Source organism: Aspergillus caelatus (genome assembly GCF_009193585.1).
Source record: "Aspergillus caelatus strain CBS 763.97 unplaced genomic scaffold BDV27scaffold_30, whole genome shotgun sequence".
In the NCBI taxonomy this organism is placed as follows: Eukaryota; Fungi; Ascomycota; class Eurotiomycetes; order Eurotiales; family Aspergillaceae; genus Aspergillus; species Aspergillus caelatus.
The window spans coordinates 172,808-198,938 of record NW_022475293.1 but is presented as its reverse complement, the minus strand read 5'-3'; the positions used below and the strand labels follow the sequence as shown (position 1 = coordinate 198,938).

The window sequence follows — 26,131 nt, the reverse complement described above, 5'->3', positions numbered from 1 at the left end:
GTCGGTTTGGTTTTGGTAGTCGGTTTGGTTTTGGTAGTCGGTTTGGTTTTGGTAGTCGGTTTGGTTTTGGTAGTTGGTTTGGTTTTGGTAATTGGTTTGGTTCTGGGGCTGGTAGACGGGGTTGGCGGGTGTGAGGGTTGGGAGGAGGAGGAGGGCGGTTGTGATAGTGGTAAGGAGGGGGGTTAATGGGATGTGCATGTTTTGAGATTGATGGTGTTGATTGAGATGGTGTGGTTTGGGGTTTCTCCTTGGCTGGGTTGTGCTTTTCGTGGAGAGGAGGGGGAGGGGGTGGAATAAGGCTTTTTTATACTGTTGATTGCTTGCTCTGTGTAGAGTTTGTATCCATATCCTTGTACATATCTTTGAAATTGGTATACTCTGTGTACTGTCATTGGTTCATGGTAAGACCAGACATTCCTCAATCTCTTACCCTTTGCAGAATCTTCCCGAGGTTTACCTTTGGACAGTGGTGTTGCTGCAAGGGGGGTTGTGTATATTCTTGGATCAGTGTACCTCAAGTACACACACACACACACACACTAGAAGGCCATTGACTTCGTTGCGCAAATGGAGAGTATTACGATGATCGGTGAATTTATTCGACTACATGTATGTATAGTGAGCGACAAGTCTGAACACAGGTTACTGCAGAGGCACCATCATGTCTATATAGTATGGTACTTGAGGTTTGACAAGGACACGGTAATTGCTTCATACTGCTACATCCGACATGTAGCATTCCTATAGGCAAGGAACAGGTACATATTTCGGAGCTGGTGTAACGCCGCTCGTTAACATCCTGGTGGTTTTATGTTGGGCAACCATGCAGGACTATCTCCGTTGCGCATGCATGGGGCCCACTCCAGTGATCACTGTTCGTAGCGGCATCGAGGCGTTCCTCGGCGAGCTTCTAACGATCATCCGTATATATGTAGGCTATAGTTTGCTATGTATCGTAGTAGGAGTGGGAGCTAATCAAAAGGCTCAATATCTTGAATGGTTATAGTTTCAAGGTCACAATCATGTCTGATTTCAGTATCCTGAACAGCGGATAGTATTTACATGTATAGTCAATGGCAAGTATATACAAGAACACAACAAATCAACGATTTACAAGGAAAAGTGTGGCATGATCTCCAACAAGATGCACACGGCTGGCGACGTCCGTGACACAAACCTAGGTTCGCACCACGACTAGACATGTAGCATGTCTTCGACACTTGACACGGAGGATTTTAAGCAACAGGGACAATAATGCTGCTGAGTGGAACGTTACCCTTCCGAGCAACTACCTGGAAATAAGGACTCCTCAAGTTGTTTACATCTACAGCGGTCTCGAAGCCTGTCCGTTTGGCAGATGTAATGAAGGTATGGTCGGTAGACTCAGGAGAGCTAGCCGTGTAGATGGCCCAGTTGTCATACTCAGTGGCTCCATTCCAGCTCATATGGACAGTGGCAGAAGTTGAGTGCCGCTCCACCACGACGGCGGGTTTCCAGAAAGGTGTTGCCTTCCACTGGCACTTGTAGCCACGGTAGGACGCAACGGCATTGTCGTCCCCAAATTGGGCGGTGAGAACCGCATTATTGTTGGCGTCGAATTCCTTTACCTTCGAGATAGAACCGTAACCTATGAAGACGTGGCTTGTTTCCTCACTCATCAGCTGGTAGCTTCCCTGGCTGACACTGTGGATGACATCATCACCATCGTTCATGGTCCGCAGCGTAGTGACCTTCCGGTTAACCAGGTCTAATGACAGGCTCAGACCAGTGGTGGGAGCAACCGTTTCCGTCGGTGTGTTGGCATTGTTAAACAGGTCCAGAACCATGCCCTCATTCGTCTGGTTGTAGACGCGCATGTCGTGCTGCCACGAGAAGACGGCACCATCGTCGATTTCAAAGTCCCCAACACCCTTCTCACCCTAAATAAACCGTCAGTGTTGAAAGTAAGTAGAATCAAAGAGCAAAAGCTTACACTCAGTTGCCACATGATAGTGCCGTTCTCGGCGATGAAGTAGCCGGACCAGTAGTGACGCAGAGAGATAATCCATCCTCCATCTACAAGCTCCACCGAATTGATGTGATACGCATCCCATGGCTTTTCTTGGGTGCCATAGTCGTCACCCAGACCTTGCTTGGACTGTTCCAGGGGGAGATCTTGTATATGTTCAAGGGCACTCCATTGATACACGATGTTGTTGGTTGCGATATCGATCTCGAAAAACATGCCATCCAGCATATAGTCATCCGTTTTACCTCCAATGGGGGTCAGATCAAATTGAGTGATGTTGTAAGCGGTCACCAACAGAGTGTTGCGACTGGTTACGTGGCTCTCGTGGAGATCAATATAAGAGTCTCTTACAACGCCATCAGGGGAGATGAAGTTCCCTGGAAGGGTGACAGTGTAGATCTCCTCATAAGTGTCATCGAGAATGTGGACAGTGCCGTAGCCAAAGCCAAGCTCCATCATGTTACCAGCCCAGAAGGTGATGACATCTTTGTTATACAAGTTTTGCACCTTGAAGTTGGCCGACACCTCGGTAGGGCCTTGATATACAAGGTTGCCGTCCTCATCGTAGATGAGGGCCGCAGTGCCATTCGGCTGGTTACCCCGAGGCCCAATGAAGATGTAGCCTGGGTCAGTAGTTCCAGTCTTTTTCACCTCGAGCTGAGGAGGCGTGAAGTCAGCCGTCTGTAGAGTCATATACGGCCAAGTATCTTCGGCAAGCGCCCCCATAGACAGCAGCAGGGTGCTGAAGACAGCGAGGAATCCACGGGCCATATTGCGTGATTGCGGGTGCCCAATTCACAATGATAGTACGACGCTAATGAAAACAAGCATATACAGGTGATACTTCGTAGAGTACAAAGCCAAAAGAACGTAAAGGAGCGATGTGTGTCCCTCTGATTCGGAAGTGACACGGTCAAAATGAGGGTATCAAAGAATGACTGGCTAAAACAAAAAGAGAGGAGAGATAATTGACAGGAGGGAAGAACGCAAGGACTATTTTACACCATGATCAATATTAATAGGAAAAGAAGGTGGGAAAAACGAGGGAAAAGCCGAAGTGAAGAAGGGGTAAAGCGGAAACTACACTCAGTGGGACCCTTACCCTTACCTTAGACTGTGGGGGAGCGGGCCCGGGAATAAAAAATTGTACCAAAGAAAAAAAAAAAAAAAGGGCACGTACAACATCAACGTCAGTTCTCGTTAAAAGGGCGGAAAAGCCGACGGTATGGAGAACTTCAGTTACAAGTGGCCGTTTGGGCTGATGCTGATCGCGGCCGTCCGCCGGATGCCAATACAAGTGACACGCAATAAGATGGGGAAGAAAGGCCACTTCAACGAGAAGCTAACTTTAATCTACCCAACCAGCGCCGATCCCCTGGCCCTCGAAACCTATGAGCGGTGGATTCGCGACCAAAACCATGGATACAAGCGGTCCATCATGGATACGCAAAATTAGCAGCTGTTCTTTGTGTATCCTTCCTGTCTCTCTCTTTCTCCCTTTCTCTCTTTCTCATGCCATTGTTCTTTTCCTTCTTTCGCACAATCTAGGGTGACAAGGCAAAGTTCACCAAAAAAAAAAAAAAAAAAAAAAAGGACTGACCACATGGCCCAGCTGGGGTGTGATGTTGATTGCCTCAGGCGGAAATGTCCACCAATAAGGCCAAAACGTCAGTCCCTGGAAGTATGATCGGCAGATCATCGCCGCCCCTGAATTTCATTATACTTATTACAATCGTGCATACTGGCTGATAATAACATTTCCGCCCAGCTGTAGTAGTATCAGATAAGATTACTTGGGCAAAATTCAGCCACCAATTAAATAATCGCGTTCGCGTTAAAGGCAGTGTTATGACGATGTAGTACATTGATAGCAAGGTGGTATCTACGTATGCAGGTGGCTGACTGGCTTGATTGCTTGATTATATTAGTGTCACGGTTAATGTCGGGAAACCGAGGTGCTACTCCGAGCGGTCAACTCCGAAGTATGCCTCATTACTATGATAGAACGCCATTTGATTGGAATGATATGTCTCATACATTGGACTGAGATACTATTGTTTACTACTTCGGTGCTAGCGCTATGGTCCTTGCTTAATGGTCGCAAATTATTATTACTTTAACTACCAACGCTTTCTGATATCCAATCGACATATTTGCTCACAAGACTTCTACATGGAGATAGATCCAACACACCAAGTCCAAAACATATTCTTCTCTGGACCCAATATCACTTCCTCTTAATTATTCATCACACTCTAACAGGATACGACCTTCGCTAGTAGAAGAACACCGGGGGGAGGGGAGGGGAGGGGAAGTCCCAGTGTACCGCGTTTTCAAGACGACTAATATCATTGCATGCCTAAATACCCATCAATCCTAATCTTGGATTCTTTATAATACCACATAGATCTAGCAAAGCATAGTTATTGAGTTGAGTAGCCAGAAGAAATTCACAAAGGCATCTACCTGAATATTCTTACTACCCCATAGCTTAGAGCAACGGAACCTCTATTTGCAGATAATTGAGAATTTATTTCTCCTATGAAATCGAAGTCCCGCGACACCCTACATATATCAAGGCTAGAAATGATAGCCCCAGTCACTGATGCAATGCTACATCTAGCTGTCAAGAGCCTATACTTGGAAGTGCTCCCTAGGCTTAGAGAAGTTTAGATGACTAAGGAAGTATCGCGGTCCTGCGCAATGAGTCTCGTCGTATCTGAATCCTACCGGAGATTGTCATAATATATGCTGAGCTATCTCAATACCCAAGCTCAAAATTAGCAAAAGGATGATGCGGCGCACCTCCCGGGATCGCGGTCCATCCGACAACCATTATCTTGTCTTTGAGTTGGGAAGTTCAAAATGACGTTAACTGATTTGCTACCTCTAGAAGGGTTGGCCTCGCAGGTTCGAACTTCACGGGGTCACATGCATTTCTTGATGCTAAAGTCTTCGACGTCTTCGTAGTCGAGGCAGTGTAAAGCCTAGCTTTACGGGATGCATCACACATGCCGCTGTAATTTTGGATTTCAAGGCTTGCTTTGTGATTTCGCGCCCCCCTAATTTCTAAGGGTCAAACGTTAGCTCTTTTACTCTAGTATCAAATGCGTTAGCGATGTCGTCAGTACCATTCCTTCGAGCAACACCATCCCATCAAGACAAATCACTATCCCATCTCTGAGGCTGTTGCCGTAGCTCAATGTCGTTGATATTGGCAGTGCCAATGCTTCGGGCCTATCGGCGGGTACAATAGCGATTCAGTTGCCGCTGGTCCCCACAGCCTTGAACAGATGATTCTAACTCCGCATGACAGCAGTAATAGAGCACTGTCAATAGTAGGAGGTAGGACTCGTCATGTTGTATTGACTAGAGACCGTGAAAGACCTGCACGAATAGAAATGTACTCGTGCAAGCTCACGCAACGTATCCATGTGGATAAGTAGTCCTAGGCTATGATTCCGAACTCCAACCGTGCCTGTTGGGTAGTTGGTTCCTTCAAGGTTTTCGTAACCTTTAATGATGTTTTCTGCGACCCTTTGTAATAGTAATCAAGGCGATGCCACGTTCATGCCCCATGGCCTTCCATTTGTACTGACTGAGTCTGATTTGCTTGGTACCAAGCTGATAGGTGAGATGCATAAAAGCTCTCTACCAGCGTTTCCTGGTGGGGTACAGGCGCCGGGATGATACATAGCACTGAAAATAGTGTCCCAATGAGGTCGAAAGATATCTTCGCCCTGCAGTGTCTCCATCCACAGGATACACTTGATACGGACGAGGACATCGTTCCAATTACTTAGCCGTAGAGAAGCAGCCATAATCTGCGCTCTCTCTATAAACCACTGATATTCGGAAGTGCCAACTGAGGCCACCATGCCGATTGCAAGAAGCCAAGCATCAAGAGAACCATACACACGAGAAGTCGATTCGAGTTGCTTGAGTTGATCTGTAAATCGGATGACAACGCTATTCATCATGGCGGCATGTGAGTAATACGTTGGCCCATGAATAATGAACATGTAGAGTATGATTGCGTAGCGGATACATTCGGTGATCGATGATGACTGAGGTCTTTCCGTATCCGGTGTTGTAAGTAACAGTCGGTGTATGACAAAACAAGTGAGGTCATGAAGTCGTGTGGTTGGGAAATGTATCCGTTGCGCCCGCTGGAAGGCACTGCGAAGGCGGATGAAGACATTCCTGACTGCGTAATCGACATCCATACTGATGAGTTCAGATGAATCATCATAAAGGGAGGTGGGATCCAACTGCCATTCTGGAATAGGCGGTATGCCATCTCCAATGCCGACATCATCTTGGGTCTCGAACTGAGGGTGGCCCATGACGATCATTGATACCCTATGATGCATGTGAATGGTATAACCCTCAAGGTGAACAAGGCGACACTTACCAGCTGATCATCCTCGCGGTAAGCGGGCTTGTCTGCCTCACTGAATTGATACCACCTCGCATGTTGACTAGTCTTATTGCCCCGTCAACATGCATTTGGCTGACCTTGATATTGCCCTTACCAAACTGGAAATGGTGCGATATCAGCAATCAATTCGGAAGTAAGATATGAGTCTTAATGAAAGGATAGTTCAGGATGGGATCTCACTTCGATAGCTGCCAAAGTGATTACGGAGTTCATAGTTCCATCTTGTACCGCCAACGACGTGTCTTCAACTTTGCGCCGGAGTAAGGAGACAGAGTCGGCCATGAGAATTTCCGAGGTTTGAAAGCCCTTCTGGGCCAACAACTCTTCGTCAAGACATGCTGTCTGCAGCGAGACATGAAATAATGCCGGATCGCCCAGAGCAAGTGGCCACCAAGAGATGAGAAATGGATTGGTCGTTGGATTTAGGTCGAGAGGGTAATACTGAAAGGCGATCTTGTGGATAACTGAACTTGGTAAGCTCAACTTTGATCGACAACATTGAATGAAAACGTACGTACAGCTATAGATGAGACGTTGTACTCGTTCCCGGGGAAGTCTGGTCTGTGGGTATGAATCGAAAGGATCGAGAGAACCAAATCTGTAGGCGGTTAAAGTGCCGGATCCATCGAGTGGTCTTGATGATCCGCCATCTCCCCGCCCGGGAGCTGCCGGCAACGCCGTCAAAGGCTCATTCGCATAGTTGCACTGGACATTACGCTTGATACAGCGGGTGCAGCGCGGCGTGCGGAGGTCGCAACTATGTTTTGATTTGGCACACGCAGTACAGGATCGGCGAAGAGTTTGGCGCATCTTTGGGGAAGGGGAGTTGAGTGTAGGTGGAGACAGCCGGAAGACTCAGGTACCAAAAGGTACGTACGTGCTGTCGAGCCACGCGCCAAGAGCACAAATACTAAATTTATCCCCATAAACAACAACACCCCCACTTTTACCCGGTGTCATCTCCCCCGATCACTTCCACCTTCGAGATGCAATCTGTACATCGAGTTCTCAAGCTTCAATTACTAATACATCAGAGGCGATATCAGTTCTACTCAAAAGCCAGCCTTGGCTTGCCAATTTATGCAATCAGCTATTATAATATACTTAGTATTAGGAAAATCGTTATATATCATCCACAATAAAAATAGCAAGACTCGGTCTATTATCGATCTTCAGGTTGTGATGATGATATGTACACATATCACCTGTTATGTACGCTTGAGATGGATATTAACTACTCTATTTATTGCCGAGATCTGTACTCTATAGTAATACTATTGACATCTGAGCTTAGTTGAAAGTTGTTCTCATCGCTTAGGTCAATGGGCGCATCTTGAAGCTATTCTTTGTGAATAGCAACATATATTGAGCCTGGGGAAATGTACATATAGTAGCGGGAATATTCTGCTCGAGAAAACACCACATAGCCTAGACCTTCTTCGGTATCGTCGTCAATCTCCACCCTCCGATCCTCGTTACAATAATAGATGGCCGATGGCTACCTTGATTCAAGCAACAATACAATAACATGTATTCCATATACCTCGATGGGATTCATTTGTCAGATTCGATGCCGTTTCTAGATCTCACTCGTCAGCCACATGGCTTTAAGGTCTTCACGACGTTTTAAGCTTAACAATCCTTGTGTACTTTGAGATAAGCATGTGCCGGTTCATACCCCAGCATAGCTTCTGATTCAGCTGCTAATTTCGTATGTTTCAAAACAGGAGTGACAACCCAGATGAGTCCTTGTCTAGTCATGTAAGTATTTCATCCTCCCCTAGCTTTACTAAAGTAACTATAGGACTCTTAGATTATTGAAATGGACTGCTGTCTGGGACTATATTAATCGTTATCGACGTCCCCAATCTTTTACTATGTACACACCACGAGACGTGATGAATAATCGAGGAATTGGTTCTTTAAGAGGTCCGCCTCACTTTCCAAAGTAGCCGAAGCTTTGAACACTAAACAGCTGCTGTTGATGATATAGCAAAGGAGAGTAAAACGATCACATGAAGGACTCTAGAAAGCCGACTAGGGGTATATCGTTAGTAGGGACTAGGATGCAATGGCAACACAAGTGTCTTGGGTGATATTCTCAAGAATCCTACTGTTACTGAGCACGCCACTTGGGCAATCATCATTCCGTGGTTGGTAGACTTTTATAATTGGACAAGGAGTCCATAGTAGTGCGGCCGAAAGAGGACTAGACCCCGCCGAGTGCATCTGTACGACATTCGGAGTCTAGTCCTAATGGGGTAATGTATGTACTGGGATCTGATTCCCCTCATATTGAAACTCACGCCATCACCAAAGATTTTTCCAGGACTCGTAAACCAATTGGTCCTGAGAGGTGGGTCGAGACATTCTATCCTCTCCCCTGTTTTGTCAGGGGAACGGACCACCTACTTTTGGCCCGCGCTAGAAGGGGAGGGATGTTGTCTCTTGTGCGATCATTCCTGCAGCGTTACAGAAGACCGATCCCATCTCCTTATAAAAAGTCCTGGCGTGCCCCTTCCTGGCTTGCCAGACGTTGGGAAGTGTGCCCCTACCACAATGGATGCCAAGATGGCTACTGAGATCTTAAACACCACCAGCGCGCAGCCTGAGCCGCCGCAGTCATGGATCTACAAGACTTCCCAGCTGCAAGGCGTACTACCAGAATTCATGGCAGAATGGTCCGCCTGGCAATACGTCGTGACGTTTCTGGCCGGTTTAGTGCTGTATGACCAAGGTAATTAGCAAAGTTGATAAAATGGACTCCTTTCACCCTTCTGACTTAGTCCTTAGTCTTGTATCTCAAGCGAAAGGGTGCCCTCCCTGGTCCTACATTCAAGATTCCGCTCATGGGCCCGTTTATCCAAGCGATTTATCCAACTTTTGATGGGTATCTTAAACAATGGGCTAGTGGACCTCTCAGTTGTGTATCCATCTTTCACAGGTGTGTTTTCACGTTCATCAGGATTTTGCCAGGACTCGATAAGGTCTTGTAAACAACCATACTCATGCCTCACGTTGCAGGTTTGTTGTCCTCGCCTCCGACCGCGATCTAGCCCATAAGGTTTTCAAGTCGCCTGCATACGCCGAGCCATGTCTTGTACCGGTTGCGAGAGACATCATAGGTCACAAAGCATGGGTTTTTCTTCAGGGTAGAGACCACGCTGAGTACCGGAGAGGTTTGGTTCCTCTGTTCACCAGCAAGGCTATAGCCACCTACCTTCCCGTTCAAGAGAGAGTACTGGATGACTACTACAACCAATTCGTTGCTGCTACCAAGGCGAATCAGGGCAAGCCGATGGCATTCATGACACTGTTCCGCGAGATCAACTGTGCGCTTTCCTGCCGCACCTTCTTCGGCGATTACATATCCGATGGCCAGGTAAAGAAGATTGCCGATGACTTCTACCTTGCTACTGATGCTCTCGACCTGGTCAATATCCCTTTGTCGATGTACGTCCCGTTCACCAAGACATGGCTAGGGAAGCGGACGGCTGATGCTGTCCATCGGGTGTTCGCCGAATGTGCAGCTAAGTGCAAGGCAAACATGGCGAAAGGTGCGACGCCCACGTGCATTGTGGACCATTGGGTACTCCACATGATGGAGTCCAATCGGTATCGCGAGAGAGTCGCCGCGGGGGAGACCAACTTGGAGAAACCCAAGAACATGATCCGGGAGTTCACGAACGAGGAAATCTCAGACACGCTGTTCACCTTCCTCTTTGCATCCCAGGATGCGTCCAGCAGTGCCACAACCTGGTTATTCCAGATTCTCGCCCAGCGGCCTGATATACTCAACCGATTGCGAGAAGAGAATCTGGCCGCGCGGGGCGGTGATAGGAACAAACCCTTCGATCTCGCTACGTTAGAGTCCCTCACCTACACAAACGCAGTCATTAAGGAGCTCCTCCGCTACAAGCCACCCGTCATCTTCGTCCCCTACCTCGCAACAAAGGACTTTCCCATAACGTCCGACTACACCGTCCCCAAGGGCTCCATGATCATCCCTTCCTGTTACCCAGCTCTCCACGACCCAGAGGCTTATCCCAACCCCGATGTCTTCGACCCCGATCGGTGGATAACTGGAGACGCTGAGTCCAAGACAAAAAACTGGCTCGTATTCGGTGCGGGGCCGCATGACTGCCTCGCAAGAAAGTACGTACCGCTGTCCTTAGCAGGTATGATTGGAAAAGCGTCGTTAGAGCTCGATTGGGAGCATCATCCCACGCCGAGGTCGGAGGAGATTAGGGTGTTCGCCACACTTTTTCCGATGGTAAGTATAAGCTACTTTACGTTGCTTTCGTATGATCGGGCTCGTAATTTGTGCTGACTGTCATAATAGGATGGATGCAATCTGCTTTTCAAGAGGCGTCCCTAGTATCGCACTGTTTCGCAATTTAAACTTCGATTCTGTTAAGGGCGAGGCACCTGTGTAAGTAGAAAGTTTGTAATAAAGTATAATGATAATAATTCAGCGATTTACGAGTCATAATTCCTATCCATAAACTACCCTCAGGAGAGTACTGTGCCTGGGCATCTCCTACTAGGGATCCTACTGGATAAAAGTAAACCATCAAAAGCTGTAGAACCCATCTACCTAGCATTCACCTCTGAAATAACCCCTATTGTGAAAATTGCTTAATTTCAACGTCTTCAGAGTTGTTTTCTGACTAGGAACCAGAGATCTCCATTTCCCCATTCCATCACTATGCTTGCCCTATCTGTCCAAGTCGGCAGTTCGCTGTGTTCTCTATCTTACGGCGTAGACTGGCTTGGACCTGGAATATAATTAAATGCAGTACAGGGATACTGTAGTCCTATCAAATGCACGCACTTTTAGCTAACGGAGGTATTCATTTGCTCCTATTTGTTGGAGTGGGTGGAAAGTACTCTTCTCGGTTTATTTACTAATGCACCGGACATGCAAGGAACAAGGGACTACTGGTTAGGGCACGTCTGCCTCGGTCTATTGCGAAAGGGAAATAGTATGAAACATGGATGTACTCCACCTAGCAAGCTTCGCCTACTAAGGCCTAGATTCCTCGTATTTAGTTCTTTGACTCCGAGGGTGGAATCCGCTAAGCCCTATCCAATCAAGGTAGTAGTCGATATATACCCCTATATCCTCTGACCTCTGGAAAGTTATCGGTCTGACAGTTTATGTCATCCTATTATCGGAGCTCGCTGTCCAACTCATATATGCAGGCTTCATACCAAGTACCATATACGCAGCGTGCTCAGAGAGACCTTCGAACTACTAGGAAGTGTTCCATATATTGAATCGACCATCGGAGCATTAAGCAAAGAACACTTGCAACTGCAGCTAGCTATAGCGGGGTTGTAATTAGCAAATAATATTTGTTGTTGATCATTGTACAGATTTGTTTTGGATGATACGTCGTGGTTGGCGATCACTTCTCGTATCAATGTCTAAAATACGGAGCACCGTCGGAGTTGAAATCCCGCGAGCTAATGGTAATTCCCTGCATTTAACCGGATTCCTACGTACTAAGCAGTCTCATATCAAATGTTGTAAGCTGCTGTTTAATGTAAGCTTATTCTTGGCAAAGTAATATCATTCATGGAAGCACAGGTACGTTTCACATTCTCGGCATTTGAGCTTATCCCTCTTGCTCTAAGCTGCATCTAGGCAAATAATGTAGCATGATCATACTAGCAACAAGTCTGAGGCCCGCAGGTACCAGCCCAATACTTTCCCAACACTTGGACCATATGTTAATGCTCACACTCCCTGTATTCCTAGTAGTTTATACGCCCCTAACCAAGTTTATGAGCCGGAATCTCAGCAGGCATATCCGAATTCCAGTTTCCTATCTGGCTGAAGGTAAACCTTGTACGTCAAGTCTGCGATACGCAGTTCAGGCATCAACCAAAACCCCAGGCCACCATGCTTGCCTTCCATTCCAGGCAACCGCGCTTCCCCTTTTGGACTACCTGACGCAAACAGATGAACAAATTCGATCCTAATACTACCGCCAGGGGTCCTGATGGTGCAGTGGTAGGCAGCTTACCCGACTACTGACCTCGGGCTCCTTGATTCGAGTCTCGGACTCGACATTAAAAATCCTTCGGGGTTTTGTCCCTCCAGTACGCCCTTTTTGAGGCGAGAAGGAGGGTGAGCTTTTTGTCATTTTATTTTATTCAATCTGGTCTATCATTTTGTTTTCTCTACTTGCCTCCTTTCTATTAGATTTTCATCAGTTCTGCTCTTTTTCTTCTTCTCTTGCTGTCAACTTGCTTTCTTATTCTTTTTCTTGATCGTGAGTGCCTAAGGTGCTAAGGCTAGTAATGGCGGAACCCTAGACTTGGTGTTAGGAAACAGCGGCGTCCAACTACCATCCCAATGCTTACTCTCCGTCAAATAATTCCGGTTCCCACTCTTCCACCTCAGCAGCTGCTTACCTGAATCAACCTCTGCTACTGTTGTCTTTGACCAAGTCAGATCTCGGAAGCTCCATCGATGCAAATCTTTCGGTCCTGATTCCGTACAGGAGTGCTTCGACACCTTAGGAGGTATATACACACTTTTATCAATATTATTCTCTATCTATGCTCATGGGTCTGGCTAAATGGCAATCTCCTAACAGCAGTGTTTACAGTATCCGGAGTGGAGACCTCACCCATCATCCCATGGAGAGTCCATGTCGATCATCGCCTTTTTGTGGGGTAGGTAATCGACTCCACATTCTGATTGTGAATCCGCGATCAGATGCCGCGACCGCACGAGACTTGCAAAGATCGTTTTACGCATTTTTTCCGTCATGAATTATGTTTCTTTCAATGGAGGACGATAGTAGTTACTATATAAACCTCTCCAGTCAACATTTTTAGACCATCGCGGCTGGCGTTGGTCCGGCCTGACGCTCTCGAGCCGTCTGAAGCACGCCATCCAATCCATGATTCGACCAATCCGCAGCCAACCAGTCTCGTCAGAACGCCTAGATCAAAACAACACCTTCCTTGGAGCATGGAGCTACCTCTAACTTACTATCACAAGTCCCGAGCGGGGAACAGCACGATCTACCGATAACTTGCTCTTTGTGAAATAATGCTCCTAGAAAGGACCCATGACTGCATCTTATTGCACCATGGATATCATATCATATGCTGTTTTTGTCCTCTGAGTGGATAGGTAAATTCCTAGCCTCCCCACAGCCTTGTGCAGACGACACGCGGCAGCGGCAGTTGCGCAAGGGGTGTCAAGCTTCTGGCGGCTCTCACAGTTGCTTTAAATTCTATTACGCCCTGCTTGGCTTTGCTTGTTGGTTTCTCGTTCATAAGACTACCAAACGTCTTGCGCTGCGGCTCCACTATACCGAGAAGACGGCTTGTTCAGAGCAGAACCAACTATGGGTCGCAAGCTCGGCCTCTTCCGCGCCACGTACTTGGCGTCTGCCAGCTGCATGGGCTCTTTTGCATTCGCATTTGATACGGGTGTTATTAGTATGTCGGAAACTACTGTAAATACCTTTACTGAATAACAATGTTTGTCTAACTCAACCATGCAGGCGGTGTCCTCACATTGCCATCCTTTCAGCGAGATTTCCGATATAGTAATTCGCAGCAAACGACAGTCAACTCCAACGCGGTGTCAATTCTTCAGGCTGGGGCATTCTTTGGATGCTTCTTCACAATGCCCATAGCCTCGAAGTTAGGCCGCCGCTCTGGACTCATATTGAGCTCGCTTATCTTCACCGTAGGGACCATCTTACAGGTTATTAACGCTCATACCCTGGGAACTTTCTACGCTGGAAGAGTAATTGCTGGACTTGGTATCGGCGCCGCCACGACGTTGATACCTATGTATGCGGCAGAAATGGCCCCTAAAGAGATTCGTGGAAGACTCGGGGCCTGTTTCCAATTGTTCTTTGCCACTGGGGTTATGGTCGCCTATTGGGTTACTTACGCCGTGTCGAAGGACCAGCCAGATGCCACGAAGCAATGGCAGATTGCGTTGGGCCTGCAACTACTGCCTTCTACTTTGCTTCTACTCGGCATGTGCACAGTTAAAGAGAGTGCTCGGTGGCTTGCCACGAAGGGAAAGAAAGATAAAGCATGGGAGTCGTTGAAATGGGTTCGTGGAGGTGAAGAAACTGAGGAACTCCAGAAGGAATTTGATGAAATCATTGCGGGCATCGAGGAAGAATCTCGTGTCAAGGAGAGTTTCACCATCCGCGAGCTTCTTCTACCAGTGAATCGTTACCGCATCTTCATTGCTTTTACAATTCAGCTATGCGCCCAGTTGACGGGAAACACATCCCTCGCTTACTATGCCAATCAGATCTTCGAAGCCGTAGGAGCGGAGGGCGAAGCTAAATTAGTGACCGGTTTTTTTGGCGTGGTCAAGGTAGTCGGAGTATGTATATTTCAACTGTTTGTTCTTGACCGTGTTGGAAGACGAGTTCCGTTCATGGTTGGAGCATTCGCAATGGGTTCATTCATGCTCATCATTGCATGTGTTCTGGCGACCCATCCCACACAATCGGGCGGGTCCAACTCGGCGCCAACGAAAGCGGGGATCGCCATGATTATCATGACCTACGCGGAGGCCTTTAGTTTCAATATGTCCTGGGGGCCTCTCCCGTGGCTGTATGTCGGTGAGATCTTCTCTAGTCGTACACGAGAAGTGGGAGTAGCCGTCGGTGCTGCGTCGCAGTGGTTGTTCAACTTTATGATGTCGCAGATAACGCCACACGCCATCACCAACATCAAATGGAGAATGTTCCTGATGTTTGCGATTTTCAACTATGCGATCATAGTATATTCATGGTTCTTTCTGAAAGAGGTATGTTTAAAAGTCTATTCCTTTGTTCTTCTTTCATTCTCTCCTAAGGGGAAGGAGGGGGGTATTCCCCAAGCTCTGGGATATGACTCTGCCGTTTCGAAAGCAAAACGTGAACCAGCTAATGGTTTACTCTCTGGCCAGACATCCAACCATTCATTGGAAGAAATGCAAGAGGTTTTTGGGGGAGGTCACCCTCCAAAGGAAGCCAATCTCGCTGGAGAGAAGGGCGAAATTGACGCCACGGTACGACCATGAGTGGGACGCATGTCCACATGACCGTTGGCAGTGCGATTTTATAATTGGTACTCTTAAGGACGGACTGGTTATAGATCAAATTTTTTTAAGTGCTTTTAGGGGGGGGTCTTAATGATTTGTAGAAGCTGAATCTAACTCTCTCGCCCCTGTGCCCAAAACCGTTGGAATATGCACGTCGTAAATGTGCAGCAGTCCGAGTACTACGTAGTGGCTCAATTTGGGTCCAGAGTCGACGGGTGTGGAGAAAAAGCCCCATGGGGACCAATGCTTTTCCTTTCCCTTCGCCCATCGGCTTCATCGAAAAAAATTAGGGTGGCCCGAGCCAACAACAGACTAAGGGTTGCGGAGTTGAAATAATTGGCTCGATCTGAGTTCGGGAATCATGGATACTTCAATTAGTGTTCAACCTAACCTAGGGACGCCTGTCCCGATGAGAAAAGGAGCAGGAACCTCCACCAGGAACGGAGACATGGCGATATTCACATTGGCCAAGATGACCGGTACGAGGCATTTAAACGGTCTAGCCTCACCCGGTCGGGGAAAACCCTCGTCGTCCAGAAATTAGGCTTTGGTTGTCGCACCATATTAACCGGTGGAAATTAATGGACACACGACTATCCCCGCAATTAGTACGAATACGTCTGGCCTCGTACCACAGGAGTTCCTCGTCGAGCGTCAACCTGCCGACACTAGTTACTGTACTTACTGCACCCCAGAAACCATATTTTTTTCCACGTTCCATTTCGCACGTGCTCATGCTTACGCCATGAATTCTTTTTATATACTTCCTCCATTCTTCCTGCGCACCGCAAGTTCGACGGTCAAAAATCGAAATCACTAACCCAACCAGTCTGGTCATGGTTGCTCCCCCCTCTCAATGTCTCCGTCTGAGGATCGTATCACCCGGCCCACAGATCCCGATGATCTTGTCCTGGAGGCCTGGGGACAGGGCCTGATGGTCGGTTCCCTGTTGGTGATGGCCGCGGTGACCTTTGCGAACATGAAGAGACACATTCTGTTGCATAAACTGATTTTTGCCGAGGTATGCTTTGGTCTTGATGTTGTAGACTTGTGATCTCCCAAATTTTCCACGGTATCTATCCTTTCTGCGCGGAGTGCTGACGAGTCGCGATATCATCTAGCTTATTCTCGCGATGGCCCATGGCACCTTCATCTTCCCCAAAGAACCCGCCTACGGATGGTACCTCTCCTGCAGTGCTATCGGACTGAATGTGTCCTGGACTCTACATAATGTCATTGCGTGGATGAAGAATAAGCCATTCCTGAGCCGCAGGGTTTCACAAGCTTATATCATCACGGTCCTATTAGTCCAGCCATACTGGGTGCTAGAAATCTACGCCAATTTTACCTACTTCAATAATATTAATAAAATCTTCCTCACGACAAGGCCAATGGAGCCTCTCTTCCGGTAATCTCACCCTCTTCCTGCTTCCGTCCACATCATGCTGACCAAGTTACAGAGACCCCTGGTGGGTCTTCACCACCTGTTCACTCTTCTACACCATTAAGCGCTTGTACAACTTTGGCATCATTGAATTGGTGACTGTGAGCCCGCGATTCGGGATAATGCTAGCATCAATGTGCCTTTCCATAGTGTTCATAATCATCGATACCTGTGTCGTTCTGAACGCCTTCCCAGCACATACGCTCCCTACTGGAGTTGAACCATTCTGGAAGGTAAGCTCTCCACTCCGGATAATCCTCCGGTGGGTAGTTACTAACTCGCATCTGAACAGCTATCATTTATCTTCAAATGTCTCTGCGATACCGTCATCCTCGACGACTTCAAGACTGCACTTGATCGAATGCGAAACTACTGGCTACGGAAACGGGCAATGAATGGTGAAGTCCTTCTTCCAGAAACCCAATATGGACATGGCAGTCGCAGACATGAGGGGGATGACATCGAAGCATTTGGCAGCGGGAGACGGGGCAGCGAACTCAGAAAGCCCGATTCGGCGGTTCCGCGAGTTCAGACAAGGGAAGATGTGGGTATACCTCTTTGATTATGCATATGTAATCCTGCATTTTGTTTGCTGATGATAATGACTGACTCAATGATATCCACCCATTGTTTCTGTTTTTTCCAAATATACTTTGGTTAGGCGATATTCTTAGGAATCTGATGCGCTTAAATTGGTTACTATTTTAGGTAACAAAGGTTCTTCTATTTATAACGTGCCAGAAATATCAAATTAAAAGATCTGCGACGAGTGATGTAAAAGGTAGACTCTCTATTACTTCAAAATAGTAAATGGACAGGCTTGGCATAGCCTTATGGCAAGATGCGACACAAAGACCACGCGGTAGTCAAAGAAAGTGTTCTCTCAAATAACTACTATTGGAGGTGTCTACAACCTTTGTATCAACCTTTGTTTGACTTTTCAATCTTTTTTGGTTTGATTTATCTTTCTAAACAATTTGGCTCGAAATTTTGACATCTCGTTTCATATGTTCGTTTCATGTTTTACCGAACAGGAAGCACTTTCTCAAGGTGTGCTGGTGTTTTTAGATACAAACCGCGTGACAGCGCCACCGATTCTTTGTTTGATAGAGAACCCTACGCAGATCACGGAGAACGTTTTGAACGCCTATCCATAAAAAGAATTCGTATTCTTGGTTAACCCTTTTGATAGATAATATCCACATAATAAATCGACTTGCTTGCTTTCATCGTATCTCCCAACCTCTGACCAACAAGGTTCAATTCTCTATAAGACGTTTGTGGTCTCCGTTATTTATATATTGCCACAACGTCTACTCCAATCGTTCTTAGAACTTCATAGAAACAATGAGGTGGCAAATGTTCAAATTGAGCGCTGAAATACATCGACTAATGAAATCTCTAGGGTGACGAAGAATGATTTTGCAAAAAAGTTGCGAGTTGCCTCTTGAGACTATTGGTAATAGTATGATGGACCCTACTAGGTAAACTTTACATGTCATATATCTTTTGGGCATGGCGTAAAGGGGTGGGCTTAGTACAATGAGATCCCTAATGACAGCCTGGCCTATTGTCTACTAGTATAGTCTATTGCGAAGCATAACATGGGGATGTGGTACTAAGCAGCAAGGATTACGATCTCGAGGGTGGATAGATAGGGGTGTCATCCTCCATTGCCCGACAAGCAGATACAAGCATGTGGCCACGTGTATGAATGTTGTGCAAGTCATTAAGCTGTAGAGGTCATGACTTCACAATGACAACGGTTGGGTAACTTGAGATATGGAAAGTACACGGTGTACTCAATGTACTTGTACAATTAGAGGTCGACGAGATCCTTTGTCCACGTATCCTAAAGGAGCAGATCCGATGGCCGGGGGAACTGAAAAATAGGGCAAGCAAGAATGATTACCTAACAGGGGCTTTAGCCAATGAAATACGGTTCTAGTATGTTCGGTGGACCGCCTGCAGAACATCCATGAACAACTTCGGGGCGATTTCGCCGGCAGAATAAAGGGCGGTGTCCAAGGCGGATGAGTCATTCTGGTCCCTGAAAGTCGACGCACCAATCACAACGCGAGGAGTAACCTGCAGAGCGATGGCCGTACCAGCCATGCTGTCCTTTTCTCTGGCCTCAAGCATTTTAAAAAAGCCGATCTCTTCCACTCACGTCCTTCGTTCAGCAACTTCTCTCTTTTGCCTCAACCTTCCCTTCAGCCCCCCTTCCATTCCGTCGCCTGTGGTTGGGTTCCCTTTTCTTCCTTTTGCTTCTCTTTCTTGAATACAGGAAACTGTATTGAAGCACAAGGGATTCACTACGAACACGTCTCCTGATAATCACACGCGTGCCCCTTGGCGAAGACCACCGCTCGATATACACATAGGCACAATGGCGCGACTATCGAGTCGCAACGGTGCGGCCAAGCCGTTCACTGCTTGGACCACCATCTTCTACCTTCTTCTTGTTTTCATCGCGCCCCTGGCATTCTTCGGTACCGCACACGCTGAGGAGGACTCTGTACAAGACGATGGACCTGTAATTGGTATTGATTTGGGTACTACCTACTCGTACGTTCTGCATCTATGAAGCAAGACCAAGGGCGTTGCAATGTCTAACTCTTCAACAGTTGTGTTGGTGTGATGCAGAATGGAAAGGTCGAGATCCTCGTCAACGACCAAGGAAACCGTATCACTCCTTCCTACGTCGCCTTCACCGATGAGGAACGCTTGGTCGGTGACGCCGCTAAGAACCAATACGCTGCCAACCCTGTCAGGACCATCTTTGATATCAAGTGAGTTTCTCTGGTTAGTTCGTACTGTGAATTGATGTGCTAATGTCTCGCAGGCGTCTGATTGGTCGCAAGTACGATGATAAGGACGTCACCAAGGACACCAAGAACTTCCCCTTCAAGGTTGTCAACAAGGATGGCAAGCCCGTCGTGAAGGTTGACGTGAACAAGTCCCCCAAGACCTTCACCCCTGAGGAGGTTTCCGCCATGGTCCTCGGAAAGATGAAGGAGATCGCTGAGGGCTACCTCGGACAGTCTGTCACCCAGGCTGTCGTCACCGTCCCCGCCTACTTCAACGACGCCCAGAGACAGGCTACCAAGGACGCTGGTACCATCGCCGGCCTCAACGTTCGCCGTGTTGTCAACGAACCTACCGCCGCCGCTATCGCCTACGGATTGGACAAGACTGGTGATGAGCGCCAGGTCATCGTCTACGATCTTGGTGGTGGTACCTTCGATGTTTCCCTCCTCTCCATTGACAACGGTGTCTTCGAGGTTTTGGCTACCGCTGGTGACACTCACCTTGGTGGTGAGGACTTTGACCACCGTGTCATGGACTACTTCGTGAAGCAGTACAACAAGAAGAACAACGTTGACATCAGAAAGGACCTCAAGTCCATGGGTAAGCTCAAGCGCGAAGTCGAGAAGGCCAAGCGTACTCTGTCTTCCCAGATGTCTACTCGCATTGAAATCGAGTCTTTCCACAACGGCGAGGACTTCTCTGAGACCCTCACTCGTGCTAAGTTCGAAGAGCTGAACATGGATCTGTTCAAGAAGACCCTCAAGCCCGTTGAGCAGGTGCTCAAGGATGCCAAGGTCAAGAAGTCCGAGGTTGACGACATTGTCCTTGTTGGTGGTTCTACCCGTATTCCCAAGGTCCAGGCTCTTCTCGAGGAGTTCTTCGGTGGCAAGAAGGCCAGCAAGGGTATTAACCCTGATGAGGCTGTTGCTTTCGGTGCTGCCGTCCAGGGTGGTGTCCTTTCCGGTCAGGCTGGTACTGAAGATGTCGTTCTGATGGATGTCAACCCTCTTACCCTCGGTATTGAGACCACCGGCGGTGTCATGACCAAGCTCATCCCCCGTAACACCGTCATCCCGACTCGCAAGTCCCAGATCTTCTCTACCGCCGCTGATAACCAGCCTACCGTTCTGATCCAAGTTTGTAAGTCTACTTTCTGGATGAAAATCTTATAGCAACCCACACTAACTGATCCTAGATGAGGGTGAGCGTTCCTTGACCAAGGACAACAACCTCCTCGGCAAGTTCGAGCTTACCAGCATTCCCCCCGCCCCCCGTGGTGTTCCCCAGATTGAGGTCTCCTTCGATTTGGATGCCAACGGTATCCTGAAGGTCAGCGCCAGCGACAAGGGCACTGGCAAGGCTGAGTCCATCACCATCACCAACGACAAGGGCCGTCTCTCCCAGGAGGAGATCGACCGCATGGTCGCTGAGGCCGAGGAGTTCGCCGAGGAGGACAAGGCCATCAAGGGCAAGATCGAGGCCCGCAACTCTCTGGAGAACTATGCCTTCAGCTTGAAGAACCAGGTCAACGACGAGAACGGCTTGGGTGGCCAGATCGATGAGGACGACAAGCAGACCATCCTCGACGCCGTCAAGGAGGTCACAGACTGGCTCGAGGACAACGGTGCCGAAGCCACCACCGAGGACTTTGAGGAGCAGAAGGAGCAGCTGTCCAATGTGGCCTACCCCATCACCAGCAAGCTCTATGGCTCTGCTCCAGCTGATGAGGATGACGAGCCCTCTGGGCATGACGAATTGTAAAATATTTAGAGGGATGTATGGAGTTTTATCTTGCTTTATTGGCTGGTTTGAATCATTTTTTATTAGACCTCAATACATGAGGTGGCAGGAATAGCATGATACCTTGAATATTATCTGACTAGCTTCAATCACAAGATTCTCCATCCCCAGATGTAAATCTGTTACAACAGGTAGAAACCATGGTAGATTTTCTAAATGGCAGAACCTCTTGCGTTGCCGAAGCTTTCCTAAATGCAGTCTTTAAAGCACTATCCATAGCGGGTTATCAAGCAGCTTGGCCCTGACCCACTGTATAGCAGAAGATACAATAGTTGAATGGAATAAAAACAACATACATAGTAGCGCCAATCAGAATTATAGACCATAGTTCTCTATGCTAGAATGACTGGAAGCCTTCAATTAGGGCGATGACGTGGTTAACTTGAACGACATCAGATTCCTTATTTATTCGATGTACACGGTCTTGAACGTCGTGACAGCACTCGTTCCCTGATTATAATTAGTACTGTAATCGTCATATCATACATCTCACTAATTTTGTGTCAAGGGTATGTATGTTATGCAATTCAATACCACAAATATTAAGCTAAGAATTCGTGAATTCTTATACCCTTGGTACAAACACCATTTATACACTGAGTGGCTGATAAACCAGCTATACAACTAGACCATCACTGTCCGCCCTGCTGGATAAACTCCCGAATCGTCTCCAAAACAACCTGATGGTCATCCTCCTGCTTCAATCCACTAACAACCACCACGCCAATAACACCATCCACTCCCTTCACCCGCACGGGGAACGCCCCACCATGGATCGCGAAGTCATCCGCCGCCCCCCCACCACCGGTACTCGTCAAGGCATGTTTCCTCACAAAAGCCGCCTCCACTTGATCTGCCCCCAAACCAGTGCTCGTCAGCATCTTATTCCGCATCAGCCAGCTCGACACTCCCCATCGCAGCACGGTGTTGCGCTTCCGTCGCACCCACACCTCGTTATCAGCGAAAGTCCCCGGTTCCGTCGCGGCTTGGAATACAACATGTGGCTCGGACCCGCCGGTAAGCGCGATGGAGATGAGAGCTGGCTTGCGCTGATCCGCTGGGAGAGAGAGGATTCGGGATCGGAGAGCAAGACCGAGCGACCAGGCTGTTGTGGAGGTGAAAGAGGGGAAGATTACGGCGGCGGAGGATTCTTGGGCTGTGAGTTCGCGGAGCTGCAATTTTTGTTGTTAGTATGTGTTTGTGCAGTGAACTCTGTATAGAGGGAGGCGTGGTGGGGAATTGAGGGGAAGTTACATCTTTGCTCGCGGGTGCAAGAGGTTTGTCTTCCATTTTGGTGGTGGGATTTGTTCAATTGTAAATCTGGAAATATGTATTTGGGATTTGTTCTCCAGCGATTGAGAAAATTTGCAGGACTTTTATATTATATAGTTATTCAAGGTGGATATGTCATGGATCACCGATTTAGATCTCATGACGTCGGTTCCGTAGGAGATTTAGACGTTCTGCTGGATGGACCTTCCCAATGGTTGGGTGGATTCGGTACTAGACTGCTTCTGGTTAGCGGTCAGGCTATGTCTGTTTCTGGATTGGGTTGTCTAGGACAAAATAGTCTTGAGATTGAGATCCTTTGCGTGAAGCTGATTTGCAGAATGCTTGCGATACTTCGGGATATAACTCGGAGGCATATATTAGAGCAACATGTCTGGGTAGAAGCTGCAGTGACGGCTTTTACATATTTGACTGTCCTTCCTAATTCTAGCCGACAAGTCTCTGGGAGACAATGTGCCCAATCTTGTTTCTGGGCCGTCACTTGGCTCGGCCAGATGAGGAATAGTCTTCCGAGACCTCCAGTCTTCCGATGAAGGGTCCACGGCCAACCGTCGACTTACATGCCGAGTTGGTCGGTATCAATGGAGAAAGACGCCGCAAGCCGAAATTAAGAACCAAAACATCGGTATGAGTCCTAATTGATCAAGACGGGCCGATACTCTGCCGTGGACCCGTACCTTCCGGCGGAAGGAAGAACAATACCGTTTCGGTAGCCCTCCACCCCGCCGGTACTATACTTCGACTGCTTTTACGTCCGGCATATGAGTCCGCAGTCCCACGACGCCCGAATAGGGCGGCCGCGAAAGGCTTGCGATTCATGTTATTCGCGTAAGGTGAGCAGGTGCTATCGGTGCCAGTAACAGTTCACTCAAAGGTAGCATGGAGGTGCTGATTTGACCGTAGATTAAATGCGTTGAGAAGAGCAACGCCGCCAAATGCGACTGGTGTCTACATCAAGAGCTAGAATGCACGTATACAGGCATAGATGGTCGACGAAAGCGAAGGGCAGACGATTCTTCTGAGTAGAATAACCCCTCATACTACCCTACAATATTGATGCCTCCAACGCGTCTAATATCATGTTGGTAGTTCTGAATACGCGCATAAATATGCGCATAAACACGCACATGCTAAGATTCCCGACGAATACGTTTCGGTGTTTAATAGTGGCCGTCGATCAGATATGAGTGAGTAGGAATTAAGCTCCTAAGTGTCGTTTATAGCAGCGGCTAATGCTATGAACAGATAAAATCACCCCTGTTGCCGGTTATGCGAGCCACCACCTTCCTCAGAATCAAGTTGTTGAAGGCCATGAGCTCGGTCAATATAACCGGAGTTTGAACACTCAAGACAATAATAGCGTATTCTTTCGATATTATGGGATCCCGGTTTTCTCCCCAATGGGGCAGAAGTGGATTCAGTCTCACCATGGGACTTCTGATATGCTTAAGACGCTTCTGTCATCTGGTCTTCCATGGGCGAGTTCTCGTAATCACTTAAGCTTAGAGCAGGGAGCAGGCCTCAAGTCAGGTGGAACTCCCGTCGAGCTACCTGACAGGTTCGTCACTGAAGCATGCATAGCCTTCTGCAAGTGTGGTAAAGTTGGCCTGATCTACCCTATAGCTGATATGTCCCTCTTGGAGGACTCAGTGGAGATCGCCTATTCTCCTCCAAGTGGAAAACATCCCCAGGCTCTCTCCATTGCTAAGGCTCTTGTGCATTCCTTCGTTGCCTTTTGCACCGCTGCAGATCGCAGGGAGCATATATTATATCCAGTTGATGGCGAACAATGTGCCCTCGAGGCTGAAAGCCTGCTCTCCACTGTCCATGATCCGGCACATAGTATGGGTAAACTACAAGTTCTTTTGCTACTTGTAAGTGTGGCCCGGCCAGTGTGCCCTCCTTTACCATTTTCTCCGAATATCATTATCAACCAACAATATTCTCGTTACACGGGCTAATCATCGAGAAGCTTCTATTTCACTTCTCGCAGGGAAGGTTAGAGCGCGCAAGGGAGCTAATGAGCTATGTGGCTCGCTTAGCGAACGATTTATCTTCAATCACGAGGCTCTCTGAACCTCCTTCGGGTCCAGAAGGAACGGTGGCACCATATTGTACTGGTGACAAAGAATCTACCTTTCGAACACTCTATTGGAACAGCTTCATGCTCGATAAGGAATTGGCCTTTCGAACGGGTACACCGGTTCTTATGCTTGCCGAGTCTTTAATACCCGCTTCACTAGACGCAACGGAATCTCCGTTTGACTATCTTTCGAGGCTGTTACCTACACGCTATCCTCAGAATCACCGTACAAAGTCTTCCATATCCCATTTAAAGCTCAGCTTGGTCATGTCAAGGGTATACTCGGAACTCTATGAGCCACATTCTCTCCAGAAATCCGACACTGAAATACTGAGAACTATCCGCGCTCTCGACGATGAGCTGGAAGCATGGCGACTCTCAATACCTAAAACCTGTCGACCTACCCTCCACATTTCCGATCTTCCCACACGGTCAACTACAGATGTCGAACTTCTTTTGATCAACCTTAGATATCATCACAGCTTAGGGAGCATACACCACGCTGTAAGTCGATGCCGACCATGCGGTCCCATGACGGAGGCTCTTCGATCAAGCCTTAATCTATCAGTTCGAGCGAGTGTCTCGTCTCTGGAAATCCTGCGTGCCACATGCTTCACCCTAAATAGAGAAATTTTCTGGTACGTAGCCGCGAAACCTTAATCCTTGCTAGAATGCAAAATCTAAAATTCCATCAGGTTCATCTGTTTCTATCTCTTTTCGGCGATCTTGAATCTGTTATGCAAGATCATCACTGAACCTTCCGATTTTGATAATCCGGAATGTATGAGGATTCTAAAAGATACCCCAGTGGTCCTCCGTGAAATGGGTGTTCTTCAATTGACTTCCACCGAGAGACAGCACTTGGATCTTATGATCCTTCTTAGTTCGGAGCTTAGTGCGTTGGTGGAGGGAAGCAGTGTTCGAAATAGTACATAGGACGATATTGTTTTCCCTGTAATGCCTCGTGTGATCTTGTACATAGGGATATGTATACCTTCGGGTTTGGATTTGAACCTGCAAAATGGTGGTTTTTGTTTACATAGTAGATCTAGTTTCTGTATCGCCCTGACCCTCGACGGACAATATATCATGGCTCAGCGGTATATTTCTCCATAAGAAACTCAAGTAGGGATGTATATAGACGGAGAAATTACAGCATTCAATTTATACCC

The 26,131-nt window shown here is 47.6% G+C and overlaps 9 protein-coding genes across 9 annotated transcripts in view; 5 read left to right on the top strand and 4 right to left on the bottom strand.

The window, feature by feature from the left end:
* The window catches only part of BDV27DRAFT_62768 (Bys1 family protein), a 985-nt gene extending 739 nt beyond the window's left edge, over positions 1 to 246 (bottom strand). The window contains exon 1 of the mRNA XM_032077139.1: positions 1 to 246. This exon is cut by the window's left edge and continues 739 nt beyond it. Within this exon, the coding sequence (XP_031930946.1) occupies positions 1 to 198 (198 nt within the window). The 5' untranslated portion in view covers positions 199 to 246.
* Positions 247 to 1,039: 793 nt separating this feature from the next.
* BDV27DRAFT_123300 (arylsulfotransferase family protein) lies at positions 1,040 to 3,163 on the bottom strand. The gene is made up of 2 exons (XM_032065843.1): positions 1,973 to 3,163; positions 1,040 to 1,919 (listed from the first exon to the last, which is right to left on the bottom strand). Exons 1-2 carry the CDS (start codon positions 2,777 to 2,779, stop codon positions 1,236 to 1,238), a joined length of 1,491 nt encoding a protein of 496 aa, XP_031930945.1. The 5' UTR covers positions 2,780 to 3,163; the 3' UTR covers positions 1,040 to 1,235.
* A 2,396-nt stretch (positions 3,164 to 5,559) lies between these two features.
* On the bottom strand, positions 5,560 to 7,259 carry BDV27DRAFT_154616 (Zn(II)2Cys6 transcription factor; the record flags this gene model as incomplete). The annotated part of the gene is made up of 4 exons (XM_032071989.1): positions 5,560 to 6,370; positions 6,423 to 6,547; positions 6,630 to 6,913; positions 6,968 to 7,259. The coding sequence occupies 4 exons, from the start codon at positions 7,257 to 7,259 to the stop codon at positions 5,560 to 5,562; spliced, it is 1,512 nt and encodes a 503-aa protein (XP_031930944.1).
* A 1,697-nt stretch (positions 7,260 to 8,956) lies between these two features.
* BDV27DRAFT_123296 (cytochrome P450) lies at positions 8,957 to 10,938 on the top strand. Its single transcript, XM_032065842.1, has 4 exons — positions 8,957 to 9,186; positions 9,243 to 9,393; positions 9,474 to 10,722; positions 10,792 to 10,938. The coding sequence occupies exons 1-4, from the start codon at positions 9,009 to 9,011 to the stop codon at positions 10,825 to 10,827; spliced, it is 1,614 nt and encodes a 537-aa protein (XP_031930943.1). The 5' UTR covers positions 8,957 to 9,008; the 3' UTR covers positions 10,828 to 10,938.
* Positions 10,939 to 13,819: 2,881 nt separating this feature from the next.
* BDV27DRAFT_169117 (putative MFS sugar transporter) lies at positions 13,820 to 15,606 on the top strand (the record flags this gene model as incomplete). Its single annotated transcript, XM_032074951.1, has 3 exons — positions 13,820 to 13,913; positions 13,979 to 15,255; positions 15,397 to 15,606. The coding sequence occupies 3 exons, from the start codon at positions 13,820 to 13,822 to the stop codon at positions 15,508 to 15,510; spliced, it is 1,485 nt and encodes a 494-aa protein (XP_031930942.1). The 3' UTR covers positions 15,511 to 15,606.
* A 781-nt stretch (positions 15,607 to 16,387) lies between these two features.
* Positions 16,388 to 17,537, top strand: BDV27DRAFT_142501 (uncharacterized protein; the record flags this gene model as incomplete). Its single annotated transcript, XM_032069959.1, has 4 exons — positions 16,388 to 16,552; positions 16,653 to 16,939; positions 16,992 to 17,208; positions 17,268 to 17,537. 4 exons carry the CDS (start codon positions 16,388 to 16,390, stop codon positions 17,535 to 17,537), a joined length of 939 nt encoding a protein of 312 aa, XP_031930941.1.
* A 1,558-nt stretch (positions 17,538 to 19,095) lies between these two features.
* Positions 19,096 to 21,689, top strand: bipA (Hsp70 family ATPase KAR2). Its single transcript, XM_032065841.1, has 4 exons — positions 19,096 to 19,543; positions 19,603 to 19,767; positions 19,821 to 20,926; positions 20,982 to 21,689. Exons 1-4 carry the CDS (start codon positions 19,365 to 19,367, stop codon positions 21,545 to 21,547), a joined length of 2,016 nt encoding a protein of 671 aa, XP_031930940.1. The 5' UTR covers positions 19,096 to 19,364; the 3' UTR covers positions 21,548 to 21,689.
* Positions 21,690 to 22,026: 337 nt separating this feature from the next.
* BDV27DRAFT_123288 (DUF967 domain protein) lies at positions 22,027 to 23,204 on the bottom strand. Its single transcript, XM_032065840.1, has 2 exons — positions 22,841 to 23,204; positions 22,027 to 22,758 (listed from the first exon to the last, which is right to left on the bottom strand). The coding sequence occupies exons 1-2, from the start codon at positions 22,874 to 22,876 to the stop codon at positions 22,219 to 22,221; spliced, it is 576 nt and encodes a 191-aa protein (XP_031930939.1). The 5' UTR covers positions 22,877 to 23,204; the 3' UTR covers positions 22,027 to 22,218.
* Positions 23,205 to 23,483: 279 nt separating this feature from the next.
* BDV27DRAFT_123287 (Zn(II)2Cys6 transcription factor) lies at positions 23,484 to 26,025 on the top strand. The gene is made up of 6 exons (XM_032065839.1): positions 23,484 to 23,709; positions 23,780 to 23,898; positions 23,966 to 24,063; positions 24,122 to 24,750; positions 24,849 to 25,597; positions 25,655 to 26,025. Exons 1-6 carry the CDS (start codon positions 23,638 to 23,640, stop codon positions 25,893 to 25,895), a joined length of 1,908 nt encoding a protein of 635 aa, XP_031930938.1. The 5' UTR covers positions 23,484 to 23,637; the 3' UTR covers positions 25,896 to 26,025.
* Positions 26,026 to 26,131: the final 106 nt, after the last annotated feature.